Below are 22,147 nucleotides of genomic sequence, written 5' to 3' on the forward strand. Positions count from 1 at the left end.
ACAACGCAATCGATCATGAAAAGCCTCTCCAAAGATGCAGGTGAAGACCAGAGTTTACTGTCCCTTCTCAACATCCCTCTCCTTGGTAGCCTCGTCGGGGGAAATGACGATAGCAGGAGCGACAACGGCCGACTCATTCGCAGAAGCATCCTTGCCGGACTTCTCTTCCTCCTCATCTTCGGCCTTCTTCTTGAAGACCATGCGCCAGACCTTCTTGAAACCGCCGCCGATGGCTCCGAAGAAGCGAGACGAGACCCTGGCGACGGGGCGATAGATGTAGAGAACGGGCACACCAACCTTGCGAGCAATGGCGCCGAACCACGCATCTGGGAAGAAACGGATAAGGACAGCCATGGGCAGGGACAGCATGGCGAGCACGACACAAATGGCCCACTGGACACCGTCGATGGGGTCGGGAGAGATGCTGAAGGCCTCCTTGCCCACAAAGATGATGGCAACCTGAGCCCCGACCATGATACAGTTGATGCCGATGAAGAAGGGGTTGCGCTGGATGCCTTCGAAAATATTGAGCTTATTGTCAAGACGACGGTTGTTGAACTCGTTGAAGATTTGCATCCAGACAAACGTGTTGAAGATCATAGTGTCAAGCTCAAGCTGCTTCTGCGCGTCGCTGGTGTCGTATCCGAGGATGCGGGCGCCAGCAAAGTGCAAGATCAATGTCGCCGTGAGCTGGAAGATGGCCTGGCCGATGATCATCTTCCACATGTTGAGGGTGATGAGAGGAGCCGTCTTGCCCTGCGGCTTGCGATCGAGGATCTTCTCGGTGGGAGGGTCGGTGGCAAGAGCAAGGGCAGCAAATGTGTCCATGATGAGGTTGACCCAAAGGAGTTGCACAGCAGTAAGGACCGACTTCATCTCGGGGTGCGACACAGCACTGATGAATGCCAGAAGGACGGCTGTGATGTTAACCGTGATTTGGAACTACACCTGTTAGTACAAGCCAACGAGCAATCACGGGGCGCATAACATACCTGGAGGAATTTCTGGACGGCGTCGTTGACCGCACGTCCCCACTTGAGAGCCGTCAGGATGGAAGTGAAGTTGTCGTCCATGAGAACAATGGCCGAAGCTTCCTTGGCCACCTCGGTTCCGCTGATGCCCATAGAAAAGCCAACATCGGCAGCCTTGAGGGCGGGCGCATCGTTAGTACCATCGCCAGTGACAGCCACAGTGTCGCCCATGGCCTTGAGGCGAGTGACCAGGATACGCTTGTCCTCGGGCGAAGAGCGAGCCAGGACCTGAAGGCGGGGAAGCTGCTCGGCGAACTGCTCCTCGGTAAGGGTCCTGAACACAGGGCCTTCAAGAATCAGGCCGCCCTCGGTGTAGATGCCGCACTCAGTAGCGATAGCCTGGGCAGTTACGGCGTTATCTCCAGTCACCATCCTGGTCGTGACGCCAGCACCGGCAGCCTTGCGCACAGCCTCTGGGACGCCAGGGCGGACAGGATCCTGGATACCAACGACGCCAAGGAAGACAAGGTTCTTAAGGACAGCAGCAAGATCGGCGTGGCCATCCTTCGACTCGACATGCGAGGGAGGCCATTGCGGGAAGTCGTAGTAGACCATGGCGATGGTACGGAGAGACTTCTTAGCGTAGGCGGTGATGGTAGCGCGAAGGTGATCGCGGTCGTCCTCAGTCATCGAGCTGATGGCCAAAGAGTTGATGTCGACGGTCGAATCGCAGTAATCGAGCAGAATCTCAGAAGCACCCTTGACGAGAAGTCGGTAACCTCCGTTGCCAGGCAGCTTAACCACGGCACCCATGCACTTCTTGCTCGAGTCGAAAGGCATCATTTGCGCAACAGTCTCGTTGGCCCGAGTCTCAGCAAGGGACTGCATACCCATGTGGTTGCGAGCGAAGTGCAGCATTGCCGTCTCCGTCTTGGATCCGATGAAAGTGGCCTCACCATCTTCCTCGCCCTCAAAGGCGGTCGAGTTGATGGCAATGGACTGAACAATGAGTTCCTTGGTAGCAGCAGGCAGCGAGCTAGCGAACTTGACAACGCCAGTGCTCTCATCAGACTCCGACTTGGAGAAGGTGGCAGAACCAAAGGCGCCGGCCACGACAGTCATCTTGTTCGTGGTCAGAGTACCCGTCTTGTCGGAGCAGATCGTTGTCGCGTTGCCCATCGTCTCGCAAGCGCGAAGGACACGGACAAGGTTCTTCTCCTTGAGAAGGCGGGTGGTTGCGAACGCGAGGGCGAGGGTAACAGCAAGAGGTAGACCTTCGGGGACGGCGACGACAATGATCGTAATGGCGACAATCAGGATATCCATAAAGGCAGAGCCCTTGTCGGCAGCGTTGCGGGTGTCTGTATCGAGCTGGGCGACGAAGCGGAAGAGCAGGACAAAGAACAGGAGGGCGGCCGAGGCGAAACCAAGCTTCGCAATGGCCATGGCGAGGCGCTCCAGCTTCTTCTGCAGGGGGGTCGCGTCCATCTCAGTGCGAACAGACATCATGATCTTGCCAAAGCTGGAGTTGGTGCCGACGGAGGTGACGACGAAGGTACCCATACCCTCAAGAACCTTGGCGCCGGAGATGATGAAGGGGTCGAGATCCTTAGGGGCGTTGCCAGTCTGCAGCAGGTGGAAGGCCTGTTCACCGGGCGTCTTCTTGAGAGCATCAGACTCGCCGGTAGCTGACGACTCATCGCACTTGAGATCATGGCCCGTGATGAAGATGCCGTCGACGGGTACGAGATCGCCGGGCTCAAGGTGCAGGACGTCGCCAACGATGACGTCGTGAACATTGATCATGAAAGATTTGCCAGAGCGAATGACCTTGACCTCGCGGTCATCCTTTTTCGCGTTCAGCTTGACGAATGCCTTTTCCTTCTGCCAGTCGTTCAGAGAGCCGACGAGGGTGACGATGAGAATGGCAACGCAAATGGCAACGCCCTCGACCCAGTCGACAGAGGGAGGGTCATCGGGCCCATGCTCGACACCAAAAGTCTCATACAAGCCCAACGCCAGCGAAATGATGGCAGCACCGGTCAGCAGGATCAGGATGGGGTCCTTGTACGTCTGCCACGCCAACTTCCACAAGGGAGTGGCCTTCTTGGCAGGCAAGGTGTTGGTGCCGTAGGCGCTGATTCGGTCCTTGAAGCTCTCGCCAGAGGTTTGATACGGGGCGAGACGCTTGACGCCGTCGGGCAATGCGTAAACTGGGGCCTTGTTGTTCGTGGCGTCCTCGAAAGTCACACGACGGGGGACGGTGGTTTCGTCGATGCTCAAGCCCGACTTGAGATCGGTCTGGAGACCTTTTGCCACACCATTGACGCCGCCAAGAGCATAGAAAGCCGAGAGAGACTTTGGGTTGAGGAGTTTGTTGAGATGGCCAGGGCTGAAGGCGAACGAGCTGTCGGCGACGTGGAAATCGCCTTCAGAACCGGGATCCGGGCGAAGGGCGGACTCAACATCTTCGATATTGATGCTGCCGCTCCTGGAACGTATGCTGGGGGCGATCGTGCTACCGCCGGGGGTCAGAAATGGGTTGGAGTGCGTCGAGGTCGTCGGAGAGGCTGCTATTGTGTCGTCGTCGCCAGACGATCGCGGCCTGGATGTGCTGACGTGAAGGGAGGGAATGGCGAGGCTATCCGAGCGATTCCTCTGTGCTGTGGTGTTGTTGGTTGTGGCGGCCGCTGCAGGCGGCGGAGGCGAAGGTGAACTGGTCCTCCTAGGACTTTCATCGCTGTCTTCTGAAGCTCTTGGGCTGGCCGTCTCAATCTGAAGTACCGGCGGCGTGAGGCCGTTGCCGTTGTTGGAGGACGACGCCATGATGTGTGAGAGAAAGAGGATGAAAGGTTGTGAGGCAGGAGGGGAGGGAGGGAGCGATGCTATGTGGCAGGTGCACCGACGGTATGTCCCTTGCAGAGTTGAATGTGACTGGAGAAGTTGGAGTTGCACGAGAAGTCGCTTGGCGTCAGAGGTTGTGGGTAATATATCGAAGAAAGACAGACGCCACCTGGAGCAGGGCAGTGCTTGGGAGGCCTAAAGGTTTCGCCCGACCGCAGGTGGGCAAAGGTAGGCAAGGTAGTAGGCGAGAAGTAGTGACGCGCTTGGGAGGGCGATTTGCCTCAAGGAGTTTCGTCAAGCAGGTAACTGCGCCTCGTGGGGTCCCAACGTCGGCGGTCCTCGGGGGCCGTGTAATTTCAGGCGGACGGGCTTAGGTTCGGCGTCGGTAATGGACACTGGGCAAACTTGAAGAGTAGAAGAAGGTGAAAGAAAAGTTGCTGCTGGGTCGGTTCGGTAATCACAGGCGACGGGTGAGCTGGAGCTCGGTGCAGCTTTCCAAGGTCTGGTTTGGTACATGCGGAGGGCAGTGCAGCTTTCGGAGAACGCTTCCTTGTCTCAGCGATTAAGAGATTGCAGATGCCAGAACCAGATTGGAGGCAGCGAGGGGGAGGGGGCAACGGGGCGGTAATTGAATGAAGGTCTCGGGGGTACGTCCAGGAAGGGCCCTGTCGAACGTCGATGAAGAGCTCAGCGCGCGCTGTGACAGCACTGGTCTGGTCTCATCGTCTGCTCGGTTTCGGGGAGGGGTGTGAACAAGCGGGTGGATGGGCGAAAGGGTACAAGGAAGAGGCAGAAGGGGGGCTGTGCAGGCCTGCTAAAAGTTTCTAGACGGGTCGAATAACCCAGTCGATCACTGGACGGGGGCGAGTCGTGCGCCCGAGGAATCATCCAGGCCATGGAAAGGGAAAGGGAGAGGGGCTTTTCCCCACAAGAGGAGAAGCGTGATTGAAGCCCCTGGTGGTGGAATCAAGCTATGATTCGGGGTCTTGGCGGATGTTTTGCGAGGAGAAAACTTCGCCGTAAACCAAAGAAGGGGGTTAGAGGGCGCCATGGTGATGTGATACTGCAGCATGTGTTGGAACGGTTTCCTGAAGTTCCCTCCCTTCCAGACGCAGTATCCAATGAAGAGTCGAGTAGACCGGCCAACAGTGCTGGGACGAGGACCACAGCAGACCCGTTTGACCCCCAATCCTTGGGAGGGGGGACTCCATGAGAGGGGAGGGATTGAGGCTGTGCAGGAGCACGAAAGCACGCGAGTGGGCACCGAGCCGTGGAGGATGGTTTCTGGTTTGTCCAATTGGCGCTCGTCCAAAGGCCGGACCACAGGCATTTGCATTTTGCAGCGCAGGGAGCATTGTCATTTGTCCGTCGAAGGGTCGATACGTTGGTTTTCCTGTTGTTGGTGAAGTGCCAAGAGGAAGATTGACGCCTTTGAGCGCCAGCGTCGAGCATTGAGCGTCTCGCCGGGCCGGGGCATCTGGGGGATTGGCGTTTGGAGCTCGATTCGTTGCTGTCAGTCGGTCGGTTCAAGTTCACCGCCGAAACGAAACGACGGACATAGAGGACGGCTAGTCGCAAGTTTAACTTCGGCCAAGCTGCCATGTACGCCGGCCGGGACGCCGCAAGTACAGCACCAAGGCCCCAAGTTCCGACCGGCACCTGGAAAGGTACAGTACCACTCCCCATCCATCCCAACGGTGGAGAGGTGGTGGACCGAGCTCGGGAAACAAAGGCTTCTGTCGGATCGTCAACAAGAGTGTCCTGCACAATACTCTATTGCAGCGTGCATCTTGGATCTTGGCCCCTCCCTCAACGATCTCACGCCGTCGGACTGTCAACGTGCGTTCACAGGATGATGGCTGGATTAGGCCGAGTCATTCGTTGGTGACCATGTCGGTCATCGATCGTGGAGGCGCAGCACAGCTCGTGTTACTTCTCTGGCGGCGGCCTCTTCCTCAGTCCAGCTCCTCGGGTCCTCGTTGCACGTGTCTGGCTCTGGTCATGGGCCATCGGGTTCGAGACGCTGCGATCGTGGTTGTTTGGCAGAGTTGGGGCGATGGAGGGTGGAGAGAGCTGCCTGGTCGACAGGCAGCACACGACACAGCCAGTAGCTCAACAGGCAAGCACGATACAGCCAGTAGCTCAGCAGGCAGGCACGATACAGCCAGGCACACAGAGAGGGAAGGTGAGCTCCAGAAATCCACTTGCCTCCATTCTCTCTGAAATTCCAGATGCCAACGCCAAGTTAGCAAGACCCCCGTACCCCGGCCCCAGCCTGTGGGGGGTTCTTGCCCTTCACCATTGGTTCGACACATGCCAAGAATGGCGAAGCAGCCAGGACAGCCATGGCGTCAAAGAGAGGTCGCTCCTGATGTCATTGGCTCAGGGGCAAGGGCTCCCTCCCGCGCAGCAGGACCCCTGATAGGATCGTTTAACCTTCCGAACACGATCGAACCTTCTCCACTTCCATCTCTTAGCGGCCGCATGCACATGCATCTCCCTTCAGGTCACGTACCTAGGTTCCTAGGTAGCTTGCTAGGTACTTCAGGTACACTCAACAACGGCCAACGGCGAAGCAGCGTCACGACCTGACCTGGAGATGGCATCTGATGGCAATGTGAAGCGCAAGTAATCGGAAATCTCGACTTTGCCTCCGCATCATCACGTTCTGGATCCCCAACGACCCTCGATCTCGAGTGGCGGTCATCAAACCTAGTGCGTGACGCCAACCTTGTTTAGCCCCTTGCCTCAGCCACCTTCGCCTCGCCTTCGAGGCCTCCGTGACTTTCGCCGTCTGGCACTTTGTCTGGACATGACAAGAGGTACGGCACGAACTCTCGCCGACGGCGAACCACTATTCTTCCCTTCGGCGTCCTGCACACTGCTCGTCTAACAAGGTACACGGCGTTGCGGCGTTCCGTGTTGATGCACAGCGCGCGTCGCTCGGGGACTTGACAACAGCGGGGCAATCTCCGCGGCACGCCATCCATTTGCTTCGCCCCGGCTCCTCTCGCATCTCGTAGTATTAGCTGTCGATCACTGCTCGCTTCGAGACGCTTCACATCCTGTGATTCCCAACCACATGTCGCACGTCTTGGCGTTATACAGCGCAGTCTGAACATGACACAGCCTTGGCAACCAAAGAGGCACATCTCGATCACCGCAAACAGTCTGTCTGCCTCGCTCCGTCCCAGGTGGACGCTGACGCTAACGCTCACGCTGACGGTGCTACAGCTGCGACGACCAGGCAATCAAGTAGAGTTAATGTTGACGACGCCCGTCCACGACGACGACCTCGTCACCACCTGCCAAGCCTCGCCCGTGACGGTGTAATAATGAGACTGCTGACGCTCGCACTCGCTGAGCCTCCCACAAGCGTCGTCTAACCGTTGCGGAGGGCCTGGACGGACCTCCGTTCCTCTCCCTTGGCCATCTTGCATTCTTGTTTGAGCAGAGTCATGCGTGTGCAAGCCTCCCGAAAAGAAAACACGACCAGCCAGCTCACCTACAGCCAAGCCAGTTTCAATTTCAACAGCACATCCAATGAAGCATGTCTCTTGCCTCTCTGGCCGTGCCTCCTTCGCCTCGCGGGCACCTCCTGCAAACGGCAGCTCGCAACTGAGAACAATACTCTTTGGCTTTCTCTGCAATGAGGCTGTGCCTGCACGTTCTTGGCCCATTCGACGCCCGATGAGGCATTTTGTCGATCCAATACTGTATCAATAGGTATTGAAACGTCTGGATTCTGACGTCTTGGCATTATCCATTTTGTGATTCTCGAAATGAATCATATTGCAACGCCAGGCGCATCATCGGCCAAGCCTAAAGATCGCCAAGTGGATCTGCGACGGCTGCCAAGTTGTCTGGGAGATGAACATGCCCCCTGTATCTCCGGTGATGGACTGCAACGGTCTTCTCTTTCTGTCTCTTTCAATGCCAGAATCATGTCCTGCGTGTGAAAATGACTCGGATTCGGTCCGCGGAAGTCGGATCACTTGGGATACTGCGGTGGCCGGATGATGACCGAGGTCTGATTTTCAGCACTTGTGATTTTCACCTCGTGGGGTTGGCTTCAGGGTGACAAGGACGTGGTGCACGTCAGAAAATGCGTATCATTGCTTAGCTGGGAGGCTGTCAACGTGAATTTGGAGGCAATGTGGTATCGCTATTCCATTCCCGTTGAGACAGGTGGCCCGCTGATGTTGGAAGAGGTCAGGCGATCAACCCATCGAGGAAAGTTATTTCGGCTCCAACACCAGTGTTGAATCCTTCATGACAGTCAGGTCTTATTTCGAAATACTGCCTTTGAGTGCTGTCTACTTGAACTCGATGCAGTAATCGGGAGATGAAGTTAAGTATCCCGCGATGTCAGCATCACGTCCTTTCACAGTACTTTCCGCACAAGTACCACCTTCTCAAGCTACGATTTACTTTACTGGCAGCCGCTCTCCCTATGGGCCTTTATTTAAATCAGGCTTCCCAATCCATGTACTGCGAGCACGGATGTTGCAGCATACGAGTGTCCTTCACGAAATGTGTGGATCACGTTCTCGAACCGAGAGCAGAAGAGTATTGAACTGAAAGAAATCCATCACATACCGATATTCTGCCGCCAGTATTATCAGGTTCCCATTGGATTCATGATACAATTATTGCAATTTCTTCGGTAGTCTGAACCAAGAGATCATCACCTTCTCTACTTAAATTGGGGATGACATCCAGTAAGCCCCGGAGTTTCACTCATACAAGCCTGAAGCTCAGTGCTTTCAACTTGTAATGCACTCTTACAAGGATTTTCGATGTCTTCTGCAAGGCTCTCACATTTTTTTCGGTTGTATTCTCTCCGCAGCCTCTTTTGACTTATCATTCTCATGGCGAAGTGAAGTGTCTATAGTGCAGTGCCACAAATCAGCAGGATGGCAATCTCTCAATCATTTTGCGGTTGGATGTATATGCTGAAAGTTCAGCCCCATGGGTAATGTCAACACTATTCAAGTTTTGCATTGATTCGTGTTCACTGTCTCTTTCTGCTGTCACCTCAGGCCTGTCAGTGCATGGTGAACTCCTGTCCGGTGCCATAAAGATAGAGCGGCGGATGGGAACTGATCCTGTGTAATTCCACAACGTAACAGGGTCTCATAAATGATAATCGACGATCATTCAGGCACTTTTGTGTACCTATGAAGACTGTGCAATTGAGATAATTCAGGGTATCCCATGGCCACGGAAGCTTGTCCATCAGCCTTGGACCAGTTGTGCATATGTGCCCGCATTCGTGGCTCCCTCATGACGCAGCTCTAGTCCTTTACCTCTTCAAGATGACTGGGCTTGGAAGTAGAGTATGTCAGAAGAGGCAGGCTTCTCCATCATGTTGAGATAATCAACAACTCCATGTAATTATTTTACTTTCTGAGGCCAAGACTACTACTGAGTGGACCATTGATCTCATAGCTACCGAAGCGACTTGGGCCTTTTTCCCCACAGGTCTTTCACCATCGTTTACTTTAGAGTACTCTCAAGGCGTCAAGACGCCCAAAATCATGTCACTTTGACGTCGACGCATTTTAACCTTGAAGAGGGATATTTATAAATTAGATTACTGAAATGTATATACAAGTCAAGATGCCGCAATTTAGCACCTCTTTTCCTGTTTTCTATGGTATCCAGAAGAACTCCAGCACCGATTACCAGATTCTTCCAACACCGGCACCGAGCTTCGTGACGAGCGGTACGAGCTTCAGCGGAGTGAGCTTGAACTTGTAGTCGGCCTTGTAGAAGTTGCCAACCTGGGTAATGTTGACTCCAGCGTTGCCCCAGTCGTTCTCTGCACGATACCGTCAGTCATGATTCTCGGGTTGTTTCTGCTTGCGTGGGAGAAGGGAGGGAAAAAGCACTTACTGGCACCAAGGTTCGCGTAGCCGTCGAGCTCCTCGTCACCGCAGACGCAAGTGTTGGGCGAGTCCTCAGGGATGACCAGGCCGTAGGAGCTCAGGGCCTCGCGGGTCTTGCCGCGGAAAACGTTGCCCTCGACGAGGACCTGGTTGTCGGAGCGCGAGTGGATGGCCTGGTAGAGGAAGTCCTCGTAGAGGTTGTTGTAGACGTGCTGGCGGCCGAAGCGGCCGGCGGGGCCGCGCGTGCCCATGTTCTTTCCACCCAGTTGTGGTTGGTAGGTGACGTGCAGCCTTGCCCGGAGTCGATGTCGCGGAAATCGGGGTTTGTTGCCGATCAGCGAGGACTTCCACTATGGTGATGCGTTAGCAGGAGACAGGTCGCTGATAGGTATGTGATTAACGTACGTGGTCGTGGAAATAGTTCCAGCTGACGGTGATGTAGTCGGATCCACGGATGATATCAACTTGGCCGTCCTGTTTCCTTGGTTAATGGTTTGGTACCATCAAGACTCTGACATGGGAAACGTACGTAAGCATCAGGTCCCTGGGTAATGTCGGAGGTGAACTCGTTATGGTCGACCCAGACACGAGTAGAGTTGCGGATAGTGATGCAGTCGTTGTCAACAATGTAGCTGATCTTGAGGTTCTGGAGGATAACGTTGTCGCCGTTGAAGACATCGATACCGGCACCTGTGATATGCGCCGACCAGCCAACGCCGATGAGCGACTTGTTGGAGCCGACCTTGAGACGGGCGGCGAGGGTGATGTCGCCCTTGACGCGAACGATCTTGGGGTCGTTGCCGGCAACGGCGGCGATGAGCTCGGCGGCTGTCGTGGCGACGACGGTCGGTCCGCCCTTACCACCAGTGGTCACGCCAATGGGGTTGCTCTTGGCGAAACCCTCGACATCCCAAGAGGCAATCTTGAGATACTCGAGAGGGAAGGCAGAGGTGACGCTGGCAAAGGCCACGAAGAGGAGGCCCACGTTGAACTTCATGGTGAAAGATCGGATGGGATAGGACGAGGAGATTGGGCGGCAGAGAGACGGTGGTCGACTGTAGCTGCTGAGGAGCTTCTTTCAGCCAACAAGGAAGGATCGCCGTCCATGGTATTTGTACTTTTCTTCTGACTTCCCGTCATACAGCTGTCACAACAAGAGCATCCTCCAACACCGAGAATGTTAAGATGCTGACCAGACTAGAGAGCTTTCCCCAATGTCGAAAGATGCGCCACTCATGCGGAGAACCCCTGCCGTGTCCATGGGCCGAGCCAATGCCATTGCTTGTCTATATTGTGGCTCCTCGTCGAGTCCCAGGAACGATCGTGCCACACTTCACCCGCCTTTTGCCTCGCGATGCCAGTGGTGGATTTTCGTTTTTCGTTTTCCCGTTCTAGGGCCAGCGGAGCCCTGCGGGTCCCGTCGTGGCGCGTTGGCGATTGCTGTGCATTGCATGGCAGAAGGGCGCCGCGAGGAGCACTGGTTGGCTTCAGCGAAGGAGCTCATTGACCCTTGGTGCTGTCAAGAGGCGAGCAGATGAGGGAAAGGACCGGCTTTCTTGGGAGATGAAGGGGAGGTGGCGTCTTGGAGACGGCCTGTGAACGGTGGAAGATCAAGGGGGAGCCACCATGAGCTGCTGATGCCCCAGTGCAGCTTGCATGTGGTGAGGTTGTTCTCGTGGATCGAACAGACGATCCAGCCCCCTCTTCCTCATAGCTTGATGCACTTCAGCACGTGGGGGCTACTTTAAAAAGCCTGGGGCAGTTCCACTTTCTTTGGATGCCTGCGTCGTGGCATTTTTACTGCCTTGGGACGAAGGTTTAGCACTTTGATACGGTGGTTGGCTGTTGATACTTCAGGCCTTGCCGGATTGCCGTGTGGCCAGGTTCTGGGCCAGCTTGGGTGATGCAGCGTTGTAGGTTCTGCACCATGGATCATAAAATTCGTCGAGGTTATCGCGAATAAGCTTACCAGCATTAAAGTTGCGGGAGCCCCAACCAGATGAAATGACCATGTTGCAGGCTTGAGCTGGCGTGCGGGCAGAAAGGGCGGCGTATCGGCATCCTTGATTCCGCGGCGAGCCCTAAGGAGATTGGAGGCGCCCGCCCGATTTCAGACTCTGCGCCCTACTGATTTGGGCTCGGCTACCACGGGCTTGGCATGGGGGAGCCCTGTTCAGGTCGGAGACCTCAGCAGTGAAATGCAGGCGACGCAAGCATTGTTTTCGGGCGGGTTACTAGGCCAGACAAGGCGTCTATGTGCCGTCCAAAAATACTGAAGCAGTGTGTCTGTCAGTCGAAACGACCGCCCCCGAAAGGGGCAAATTGGCCACAGCTCGACCTGCGCCGCCAGATTTACTTCAACAACAAGGAATTTGGAAACGCTAGCATCACTTCGAGAGGTATACGATCCGTCACTGGCTCTTGGTAAGCACAAGAAAGGTACATGAAAAGATGTGATTAGACGTACCTCCAATTTCTGCTTTCGTCGATGGCGGGATATGGTCAACATCCGCTTTAGAGCAAAGGGCAGCCTTCAGGTTCTTGACTGTCTGAGGTGGGGCTTTAAGAGAATTCTGATAAACTTATTTGAGCGCCTCACGGTTGTCGAGACGCTATTAAAATAAGCCCCTCCTCTTTGGCCTGCTCCGATGCAGCTTGGCGCGGGACCTTCTGGGTGAGCGTGATGGGAGGCACTCTCATGCAGAGTTCAGTGGCTATAGTGTTTCGAGCGCGTGACTCGGGACGCATCGTGGGGGTTACCAGGGAACTGGGATGCTCGATTTTCGGTAGATCGGCAAGCTTCATGTTCTGTTGAGCGACGTCGCTGATTACACTGGGATTCCGGGACTTGGCGTACCACGTACCCGAATCGACCACAATTATCATGATGTCTACAAGATTCTGAAGAAGTCCTGTATAAGCCATATCAGAAAAGACTCAGCTCACGCATCATACTTGGTGACTAATTCCCAGAGCGCCCCTTGATTCACAGAGTCGTGTAAATGTATGCAGCGTCCAAGAACTTGATAAGACGATGACGAGGATTGAGGATATGGTAGGATGAGTCAATATCTTCGTTAATCGTTACTTTGACGCCCACCAATAGTCACGGATGTGCTCCCACCTTGGGTCGCAGCGAGGGCAGCTCTCGGATCTTCATCCCATTTGTTAATCAAGATGAGCCTTCCCCTGGTAGGAAACCGGATGATACTTAGTCCATTTCGGACTTGGCAACGATGCAATCTTTAGCAGCCCTGATGTCTGGGACCAGCCCGAGGTACACATATTTACATGCCAAGCTAATCGTAGACTTGACGCACGGCCTGGAAGAACTTCACCTCTCGGACTCCGTTGTCCAATTTGATCATGTTCAGTCAAAGGCCTTTTCTAGTTCAATTTTTTCGTGAGAAAATTTCTCTCATGATGCCGGTGGTCTTGACTTATGCGCATGCTTTGCTTTTTCGTTGAGAATATCACTCGTTTAGCCGTCGTTGCCGTGGCTCGTACCTCGTTTCCTCTCAGCTCCACCCCTTTCACAACTGCGAATGGATTTCTACAAGGCACTTAAGGAGGTTGAGTGGAATGATCACTTTGAACCACTAGTTTAAAAAAAGTCTACAATGGCCGGACACCACCTCGCGTCGGCGACAGTTCGCTGTGCCGTATACGAGGGATACAAGGTGGAGGTTACTGTGAGGGCTTTCGTACATAGCTGCTTGAGTCATGGAGATAGGACTAGGAACAAGCAAATCTCAGACTCGCTTGGACAAACTCCGTGGGGCAGCGATGTTGAGTGCGTCAATCAGCGCGGGGATGGATGGACAGTGTGGTTTGACCACGTACCTGACGGCCAGCGCTCAGCGAGCTGACGACTACGCGAAGCCAATCTAGGCGTTAGATCGTACGTTGTAAGAGCCGAAGAGTAAGGGGCCTCGGAAGGTGAGCTTGGGGTGCCCACACTATAGGGAGCACGTCCATGAGGGCGACAGAGGCCCTCCAAGGTATAGATGACTACCTAGTATAAAGAGGTGCTTCAACCCCATACCCAACTATCAATAGCGATTACCACTTATGGAAGGCGTCCTTGATCTATACGTCCTACTGATTTGGCAGAGACTCAAACTGATTAGACTTGAGTATGTGACGGGTCGCCTTGTACGCCTGCCTCGTTCTAAGTCGGTATCCCCGTGTTTTACAGACATTAAGTCCACAACATGACACCAATGGTATCTCGACCCCAACATCATAGATAAACCAAATCGAGAGGATCGCCAATCAAGTTGTTCTCAGTTTGGAAAGTGGTCGAACCAGTGGTAAATGAAAGTCGTCCCTACCTTCCCCACATCTGCATGCATGCGTCCACGTCACAGCTGATGTCGCGTCGGTCCGACATGTCGAGATCGGCATTACAAGTCTAATAAGAAGCTTTAACACCCCGTGGGACGCTCCGTATTATGGGCTGCACTGCGCTGTCAAGGACCCGCAGCGTATGGTATACGTAGGATCTGGCAAGGCAAGCTGAGACTCATTTTGATCCTCGCAGTGCAGCGCTTCGATCCCGTCCATACGATAAGCGGTCGAGCTTTACGTCGGCTACCGTGGCGCCTGCTGAAGATGAATTATCTCCCTAAACTCGCTCGTCACGATTCTGTGCCTCATCCGTATTAGATCTGGACGATTCTTCATCTGGGATTGATTTATGAAGGGTTTGAGACTGCTGTGCGTCATGTCGTCATGTCGCTGAAATACCCCTCGATCCTTGTTGATGGCTTCTCAAGCTGGGCTTGGCCCGGTGAAGGGTCTCAAGACTCCGCAAGCTTCCGCTTGAACAACCAACCTTCTGCGAAGACGACGGCATCGCTATTACTCTCGGTGGCTTCGATATGCAACGGCGCGCCCACTCAGAGTCGTGCCGCTGCCGGAATAGACCGAGCGAGATGCAATCAACCAGTGGCTGTCGATCCCCAGATCGCCGTTGAAATGGCGTCGGCCAGCGCTTGGCCCGTTTGAGATTGGGGTGTGCAGGTTCGCCATGATGATTCGGTCGCTCAGCATTCAACACTCGCGGAAACTTTCGGTCCAGTACCAATTTGCGCGACCTTAGGTCGTCAATAGGAATTATGATTGGATGAGAGACCCGGCCTTGGTATCGCTGCGGTTCTAGGTGCGGCTTGATCTCGCTGGAATCTAGGCTCAGGCCTAGTCGTGACGCCAATCGGCCGTCCTTGGGGAAGCTGGGGGTGGGTGGCCCGGGGGAAGCCAGCTACGCATCTTGTCTCTAAGGCGATCCGGGGAAAGGTCCAGCTGGTCTGGATGTTGCATCTCTTTACATCTCTGGTGTGAGGCACATCAACATGTGCTTGCTTGCATCAACTTTCCTCTGGCATGAGCTGAGCTCTCCAGTCCTCGCCTTGTATAAAGACCTCAGACCTCCGGCTTGTTGATGCCCTTGTTTCCAGTTTCACCATCAAGTTCACCTCACATCTTAGGGATACTCTCCTCATCTTCGACCGAAGCAACTCTTTACCTTCAATCCATCACACACAACCTCATCTAGTAGTTGACCAACATGGCGACTCAGACCACTTTAAACGTGGCACACGACGATCGCAAACGATCAATCCACGTCGACGCCGAGGCCTTGCGTCGTATGTCCATCAACAATCCCAATCTTGAGACCCTCAGCCATGAAGCTCAAAACGCAACCAACGCCGAACACGAGCTGGGACTCCGTCAGTCCTTGAAGCTGTATCCGAAGGCTATTGCCTGGTCCATATTCCTATCGACATGTGTGGTCATGGAAGGCTTTGACATCACGCTCATCACGGGCCTTTTCGCGTACCCTGCCTTCCAGCGAAAGTTTGGTGTTGAACAGCCAAACGGCTCGTTTGAACTGACGGCGGCCTGGCAGTCCGGCTTGACAAACGGCATGCTTGTGGGTCAGATTCTTGGTCTCTTCATCAACGGTATCGTTGCTGAGCGCCTCGGATACCGCTACACACTCGTCGGCTCCCTCGGCTTGGTAGCCGCCTTCATTTTCATCATCTTCTTCGCCGAGACTCTTGTTCAGCTCCTAATTGGCGAGATCCTCATTGGCGTGCCTTGGGGTGCATTCCAGACCCTGACCGTCACCTACGCCTCGGAGGTCTGCCCTATCCATCTGCGCGCTTATCTGACGACATATGTCAACCTCTGCTGGGTGATCGGTCAGTTCATTGCCAGTGGTGTCCTACGCGCCATGGTTGAACGCGACGACAAGTGGGGTTACAAGATCCCTTTCGCCTTGCAGTGGATTTGGCCTGTCCCTTTGGCTATTGGCATCTGGTACGCCCCCGAATCGCCGTGGTGGCTCGTCCGTAAGGGTCGTCTCGAGGATGTAAAGCGTTCTGTTCTTCGACTTACGAGCCGTAACGCTAATCCCGATTTCAACGCCGATGAGAGCGTGTCCATGATGGTTCACACCAATGAGCTCGAGAAGGCAGTCTCCGAGGGCACGTCCTATCTCGACTGCTTCAAGGGCATCGACCTGAGGAGAACCGAGATTGTATGCGCCTCATGGGGTGTACAAACGCTTTGCGGCAGTACATTCATGGGATACTCGACATACTTCTACCAACAGGCCGGTCTTGCTGTTGAGGCTTCGTTCAGCATGTCCCTTGGTCAGTACGCCCTCGGCGCCGTTGGCACCCTTTCGTCATGGTTTCTCATGAGGTGGTTTGGACGTCGCACACTATACCTCAGTGGGCAACTGATCATGCTCGTTCTACTCATGACCATCGGTTTCGCCTCTCTCGCCTCGCGAGACAACGCATCGGCCCAATGGGCCATCGGCAGCCTGCTCCTGGTCTATACCCTGACGTATAACTGCACCGTTGGCCCCATCTGCTATTCTCTTGTTTCAGAGCTGTCGTCTACACGACTCAAGACAAAGACGGTTGTGCTCGCGAGGAATGCCTACAACATCCTGGGCATCACGACCAATGTGCTCACCCCCCGCATGTTGAACCCATCGGCGTGGAACTGGGGTGCCAAGGCTGGCTTCTTCTGGGCCGGCACCTGTGCACTTTGCTTCATTTGGACATACTTCCGACTGCCAGAGCCCAAGGGCCGAACCTATGGCGAGTTGGATATTCTCTTTGAGCAGAGGATTTCGGCTCGCAAATTCAAGAGCACAAAGGTTGAAGAACTCGAGACGAGGAATATGCACGTGTCAGAGAAGGAAGCCGACCTTGAGGCGGTTGAGGTGGAAAGGGTGGCTTCTGTTTGAGGAGCTGATCGGCAGAGGATAGTCTGACATGGAGTTGTCCGGCAGGAGACCACAAGACCGCTTGATAGAGTTAAAACCATAAAAGCGAATACAGGACATGCATGATGCGTCGTAGATACAGAGCCCAAATGGCGACATGAGTGCCCAGCTCGGTGCTTGTCTCAAGAACATAATGTTCCCTGTGAGTTAGGCCTGAGGTGTGGCCCCCTCTCCCATAACCCTTGGCTCAAGCGTGACCAAACAGCAGGCACGCGCATCACCCTCGAGATACTTTACGCATGCTGCAGGATTTCCTCAATACTTCAAAGATCGTCGCTGACAAGGAATTTGCACTTTCTCGTCGGCATCACATGCGTTCGACTTGAATCCTCCAGCGAAGCCATCACGAGAGGGGGGGGGGCTACGCCTTTCTCCGCATTTCTTCAACGGCCAGATGTTACCCTCCATCTTCTTTTCGACTGCCGAGTCCGGGGCACCCAGTCACTTTGTCCCTTGACCTCACAAAACTGGTCACAACAACAACCTTCCCCTCACTTTGCCGCAAAATCACATTGGCGAATACGACTTAGAACGGACTCACTTCTGTAAAAGGCCAAACCTGCACAGCAGCACTACATCACGTCTGAGCCATTCACCTGTGCGGTGGGATCTCGAGTCCGGGAACTCGGCCGTGGTGGCGGCGGAGATGTTACTCTGTGGCCAGGACAATAGGTTAGACACACGGCGTTCTCCCGCTTCGGGCTGGGCTCGTCCACGGCGGCGACGATCAAAGCGCGCCTGCATGCTGACTCTCACTTGCGGCCGAGTAGGATCAATACTATGCGAGGTGCCATACACAGGGATGATGGAATCATGACATCTCTTTTTGCCTCTGTTGCCATCCGAGGCAGCACGTGGAATCGAGTTCGACCAGAGATGCCAAAGATGTGGTTGGAGAGTAGAGATTCTTTGAGGTACCCTAGGTTCTGACCTGAGTATAAATAAAGGCAAGCCATGGTACCAGCAGCACAACAAACCATCAGCAGCATCATCTTCACACTCAGTTGACAAACTCACAAAAGAAACTCTCCCAAAGACACTTCTCACCGCCAATATGCGCTTTTCCTCAATCTTCGTCCCCGTTGCCACCCTTGCAGGCCTCATCACCCAGGTCTCGGCCCAGCTCGCGCCCATCCAGGCCGCCCTGGTGGTCATTGAAGACAGCGTTGACGCCTACGGCGCCGCGTTCACCGCCGGCACGGCGGCCGGCATCCAGTCAGCCGACGATGACCTCCTGGCCTCCATCGACGCTGCCATCCCCGTCGTCAACGCGAGCCCCAACCTCAGCCTCTTCGACGCCATCAGCCTCGCCACATCCATTCGCTCCGTCCAGACCGCTGTCGATGCTGCCTTTGACATTGCCACAGCCCAGAAGCCCGCCGTCGACGCCCTCGGCATCACGGCAGACGTTCTTGCCGGCATCCAGGCCCAGCGTGCTGCTGTCGCGACCCTCGGCGCCGCTCTCGTCTCCAAGGTCCCAAGCATTGTCCAGGGCACTGCCCAAGTCTACGTCAACGACATCCTAGCTATTCTCGATAACGCTATTGCCATCTACTCTGCCTAGGTAGTTCGCTTTGCCTGATCAGCCAGTGCAATTCTGGGACTCAGGTTCAAGGGGTGTACTGGCCTCAGCCAGGCTGATTGGTTGAGTTTAAGACTCCTCTGGTCTCCAGTGGTATCACTGATTTCGATGGGTTTTGTTACTTTTGCGTGCTGTGCTATAACACCAGACAATTGTCAATACAAACAAACAAACAAATTTTGGGCATGCTATTTCCACAAAGCGTTCTTGAACCGTGGGTATCTCAAAAGTCGGCGCTATATCCTGGAAGTCCAGCGTAATTCCCAAACAGCCCCCCACCCTAGTCGCCGGATGGCCCAGTCTCCAATACCCCATGCTTTGATATGTCCGTGTGTAGCTCGAGCTATGGAGGAGCGGGGGTTTGTGCCACTATAACGGCAGACTCCAGTAATACCTACAGTCATACTGCTGTTTCCGCTCCACGTAATCATCAGACCCCATCATGCTCAACTGACGTTTTCAAAGGCACGATGCCAATGTCGCGCTTGAACCTGTCCAGCCACTCCGGGTTGTCCGCAGCAGTAATATTCCAGGGGTCGCCACTGGTCCATGTCAGTACCTTCTGTTACGCTAGACTCTTCGAAGTGCCAGACAGGGAAGGGGCTCCATCGCAACTTACTCCTCATAGAGCAACAAGCGAGCCTGATGTTGGATCTCTCCATCGGACGGGATGTGCCCTGCGGGGTTCTCAGGCGACATTGTAGCTGTGGCCCAGCGTTTTAGCTCAACATCGAACCACCGGTGATAGTTTGCGTCGTTGAGAACATAGAATCCAAGGTCCAGGATCGAGTGCTGCATATCGGATGTCGGGCAGTTCATATCTTGAACATCACTGTGGCTGGCATTTGATGCCATTGGGTAGTTCGAGACCATGGCGCCAATGTTTGGTATCTGCAGGGATTCATCATGATTCTGGGTCCCTAAATTGGGTTCAGCCCCATCAAGGTTTATCATCAAGGGGCGAATGCCGGTAGTGGGATCGGTCTGGCCCTGAACTGGCGCCCAGTTCACGTCCATCGGAGCAGACTGAGATGTCGCGCTCGGTAATGGCTGCGATGTGTGTAATGTTGCCATCGGCACCTTGTTCCGATGCTTGAACGAACCAATCCAGTCGGTCGAAGTCGTGACCATCTTGGCAAACCAATTTGTGACAAAGTCGGGCGTCTTCGTCTCCATCTGCTCTTCTGCCATCGCGATGATCCTGTACGCCTCAGCCTGCAAGTCGCTATCCTCAGGCACCAGTGCCTGTGTTCTCCAGGACCGTTGGACAAAGTCCGTCAGCTGCTCTTCCAAGGGGCATGATTCGAATAGCGTGCTCTTGCCGTTGATGCGCAGGATGGCAAGCCTGCTCTCGGCCTGCGATAGCAACGGGCCGAACCTGGCTTGCTTCGCTACCTCGTCATCGAAAGTGATGAGATCTCTCAGCCACGATGTTGCTTCGAGTCCCTGGCAGCCCAGACTTGCGGTCAGAGCTTCCGAGGCAAAAATGACTCGACAGGCCTGCAGGCGCAGATCGTGGTTGGAGGGTAAGTCTTTGCGCTGGTCAAAGTGCCGATGTAGGAAGAAGGCAAGTTCGAGACTGATCAGCTCGTACGCGCTTCTAGGAGAGCTTGGTGCTCGTCCGCTTGCCATGAATGGGAACAGGGACTTGCGGTCGTAGTCAATGACATCTGGTTTAGTCAGTACACAACAAGCCTCGACCGCCGAGTTTTCGCAGCAAGACGGGAAAGGCCTCACATGGCGGCATATAACTCTCAACAGTAGCCAGAATGTGCTTTTCGAAGCCCCAATCACCGGACCAATTTGCCATGGTGTGTCCGAGTTTGAAATGGTCAGCCAGGTGGTGTTCTCGGTCTCGCCAGGTCTCTAGGGTGATGTCACAAAATCCACATCGGGAGCGGATCTTGAGACTGGGGGCTTTCCAGGCCTCTATGACCCATGCTACTCCCTCCACGTCGTGGACCAGCCGCAGGTGTTGTTTTAGATGGTCTTTACGATTGAAGGTCTTCTGCTGGCAGGTGTCAGGGTTGTGAGTGGCGAGATGCTCGCTCGTCGGTTCCGGCCGCCCACAGTACACACAGCATGGCTCGCCTGTGCTAGGATCGACTTCGATAGGCCCGCGAGGACTGCACAACCATCTCTCAATGGGAAGGTGAAGGGACTTTTCGTGTCTCGACCAGTCGTATTTTGTCCCGAACGTTTCAGTGCAAAAGGTGCACTGAAACCGACCGTCGGGCAGGAACAGTGACGTTTTGACAGCGTCGCGGCCAGGTCGCCTCCGTCTGGACCTTCGGCGGCCCCGGATGGCCTTCGTATTGAAGCTAGCGGAGCTATGAGAGCTACCGGACCTGTTCATAGACGAACTACGGCTGCCGGCTGAAGTGTCGTCGTGTGCCGGCGGTGCTGAGGCGTCGTCGAAGCTGGAATCGCCAGAGCCATCGAATTCCCCTGAAGACATTGAGTACGTTCCATTCTGTCGGCAGCTATCGATGCTGGGAGACTAAAGTACGTACCTCGGCGCAGAAATGTCTGGTTTCTCGAGGCCATTGCTCGCGCAATGTCTCTGGCAAGGGCTGGCTCATCTTCCGGAGGCGAGTCGACCCAACGCTCCATTGGGCTCATGTCTCGCGCTGCTCTGCCTCCGTGAGGTGTGGGTATGGGCGTAGCAGGTCTCTGAGGAGTTCGCGTACCGTCGCCAGGAGACCTCCAGACGGATGACGAAGAGCTCTCCGGCAACCTGCGTCGCCGACGCGCGTTGGCGAACCATGTCTTGATTTGGACCTTGGACAGGCCGGTAAAACGCTGCAGCATCTCATTGTCCTCTCGATTCGGAAACGGATGGTCCTTGTGGGTGTCCAGCCATTGCCGCAAGACGCGGGCGGATTCCGTTGAGAATCTCGTGCCGACTTTAGGCGGCATGGAGGGCGCTGACGGCGCGACAGACTCGGATACGGAACCGTTGCTGCTACAGGAGCTTCGTGCGGTGTAGGTGGACGAAGCGGCTGTAGAATCTTGCTTGGGCCTGATAACGGCTGGGCGCATGTTGCCGAGGCTGTCTCCCAGCGAGGTCAGAACCCCGGGATCGGTGCTCGAGGGGTCATGAACATTGCTTCTGCCTTCGAGCGACAGGTTCGTATCGTGAGGATAGACATACGCACCCACCGTGGACACGGAGTCGGCGGGCTCGTTGCGGTGGTCAACGCCCCCCAGAGTCGTTGTGTCCATTGTCCCGCTCGTCAATATCGAATGTCGATATTTTCGGACGAGGGCAGGTCGTTCGATGTCGAGGGATCGCTCGCGGTTGTCGATTGTGAAAGCATTCGCCAAAGTCATGACTCGAAGTTCCTTGGTGGTTCGGTTCTCGCCAGCCAGTCATGATGCAGCCTGCGTTGTCGAACACGCCTTTTTTGGCCTGACGGGTTGGAGTCCACAGCTCCTTGGCAGAATGCGGCGATGCTGCTTACAGCCGCGGTGGGTGATGCTGCTAACAGCGCCTGTTGTGGAACTCGTCCCTCCAGCAAGGCGTGGTTGACTAACCCTAACCCTAAGCAAG

The 22,147-nt window shown here is 54.9% G+C and overlaps 5 protein-coding genes across 5 annotated transcripts; 2 read left to right on the top strand and 3 right to left on the bottom strand.

The window, feature by feature from the left end:
• Positions 1-54: 54 nt before the first annotated feature.
• Positions 55-3,797, bottom strand: VDAG_02885 (calcium-transporting ATPase; the record flags this gene model as incomplete). Its single annotated transcript, XM_009653538.1, has 2 exons — positions 55-942; positions 993-3,797. The coding sequence occupies 2 exons, from the start codon at positions 3,795-3,797 to the stop codon at positions 55-57; spliced, it is 3,693 nt and encodes a 1,230-aa protein (XP_009651833.1).
• Positions 3,798-9,499: 5,702 nt separating this feature from the next.
• On the bottom strand, positions 9,500-10,703 carry VDAG_02886 (pectate lyase B; the record flags this gene model as incomplete). Its single annotated transcript, XM_009653539.1, has 4 exons — positions 9,500-9,639; positions 9,714-10,056; positions 10,112-10,180; positions 10,236-10,703. 4 exons carry the CDS (start codon positions 10,701-10,703, stop codon positions 9,500-9,502), a joined length of 1,020 nt encoding a protein of 339 aa, XP_009651834.1.
• Positions 10,704-15,275: 4,572 nt separating this feature from the next.
• On the top strand, positions 15,276-17,087 carry VDAG_02887 (general alpha-glucoside permease; the record flags this gene model as incomplete). The annotated part of the gene is made up of 1 exon (XM_009653540.1): positions 15,276-17,087. One exon carries the CDS (start codon positions 15,276-15,278, stop codon positions 16,971-16,973), a length of 1,698 nt encoding a protein of 565 aa, XP_009651835.1. The 3' UTR covers positions 16,974-17,087.
• A 979-nt stretch (positions 17,088-18,066) lies between these two features.
• VDAG_02888 (uncharacterized protein) lies at positions 18,067-18,576 on the top strand (the record flags this gene model as incomplete). Its single annotated transcript, XM_009653541.1, has 1 exon — positions 18,067-18,576. One exon carries the CDS (start codon positions 18,067-18,069, stop codon positions 18,574-18,576), a length of 510 nt encoding a protein of 169 aa, XP_009651836.1.
• A 448-nt stretch (positions 18,577-19,024) lies between these two features.
• On the bottom strand, positions 19,025-21,927 carry VDAG_02889 (uncharacterized protein; the record flags this gene model as incomplete). Its single annotated transcript, XM_009653542.1, has 5 exons — positions 19,025-19,136; positions 19,214-20,264; positions 20,332-21,042; positions 21,108-21,224; positions 21,285-21,927. 5 exons carry the CDS (start codon positions 21,925-21,927, stop codon positions 19,025-19,027), a joined length of 2,634 nt encoding a protein of 877 aa, XP_009651837.1.
• Positions 21,928-22,147: the final 220 nt, after the last annotated feature.

The sequence above is a fragment of the Verticillium dahliae genome, genomic scaffold (genome assembly GCF_000150675.1).
Source record: "Verticillium dahliae VdLs.17 supercont1.4 genomic scaffold, whole genome shotgun sequence".
In the NCBI taxonomy this organism is placed as follows: domain Eukaryota; kingdom Fungi; phylum Ascomycota; class Sordariomycetes; order Glomerellales; family Plectosphaerellaceae; genus Verticillium; species Verticillium dahliae.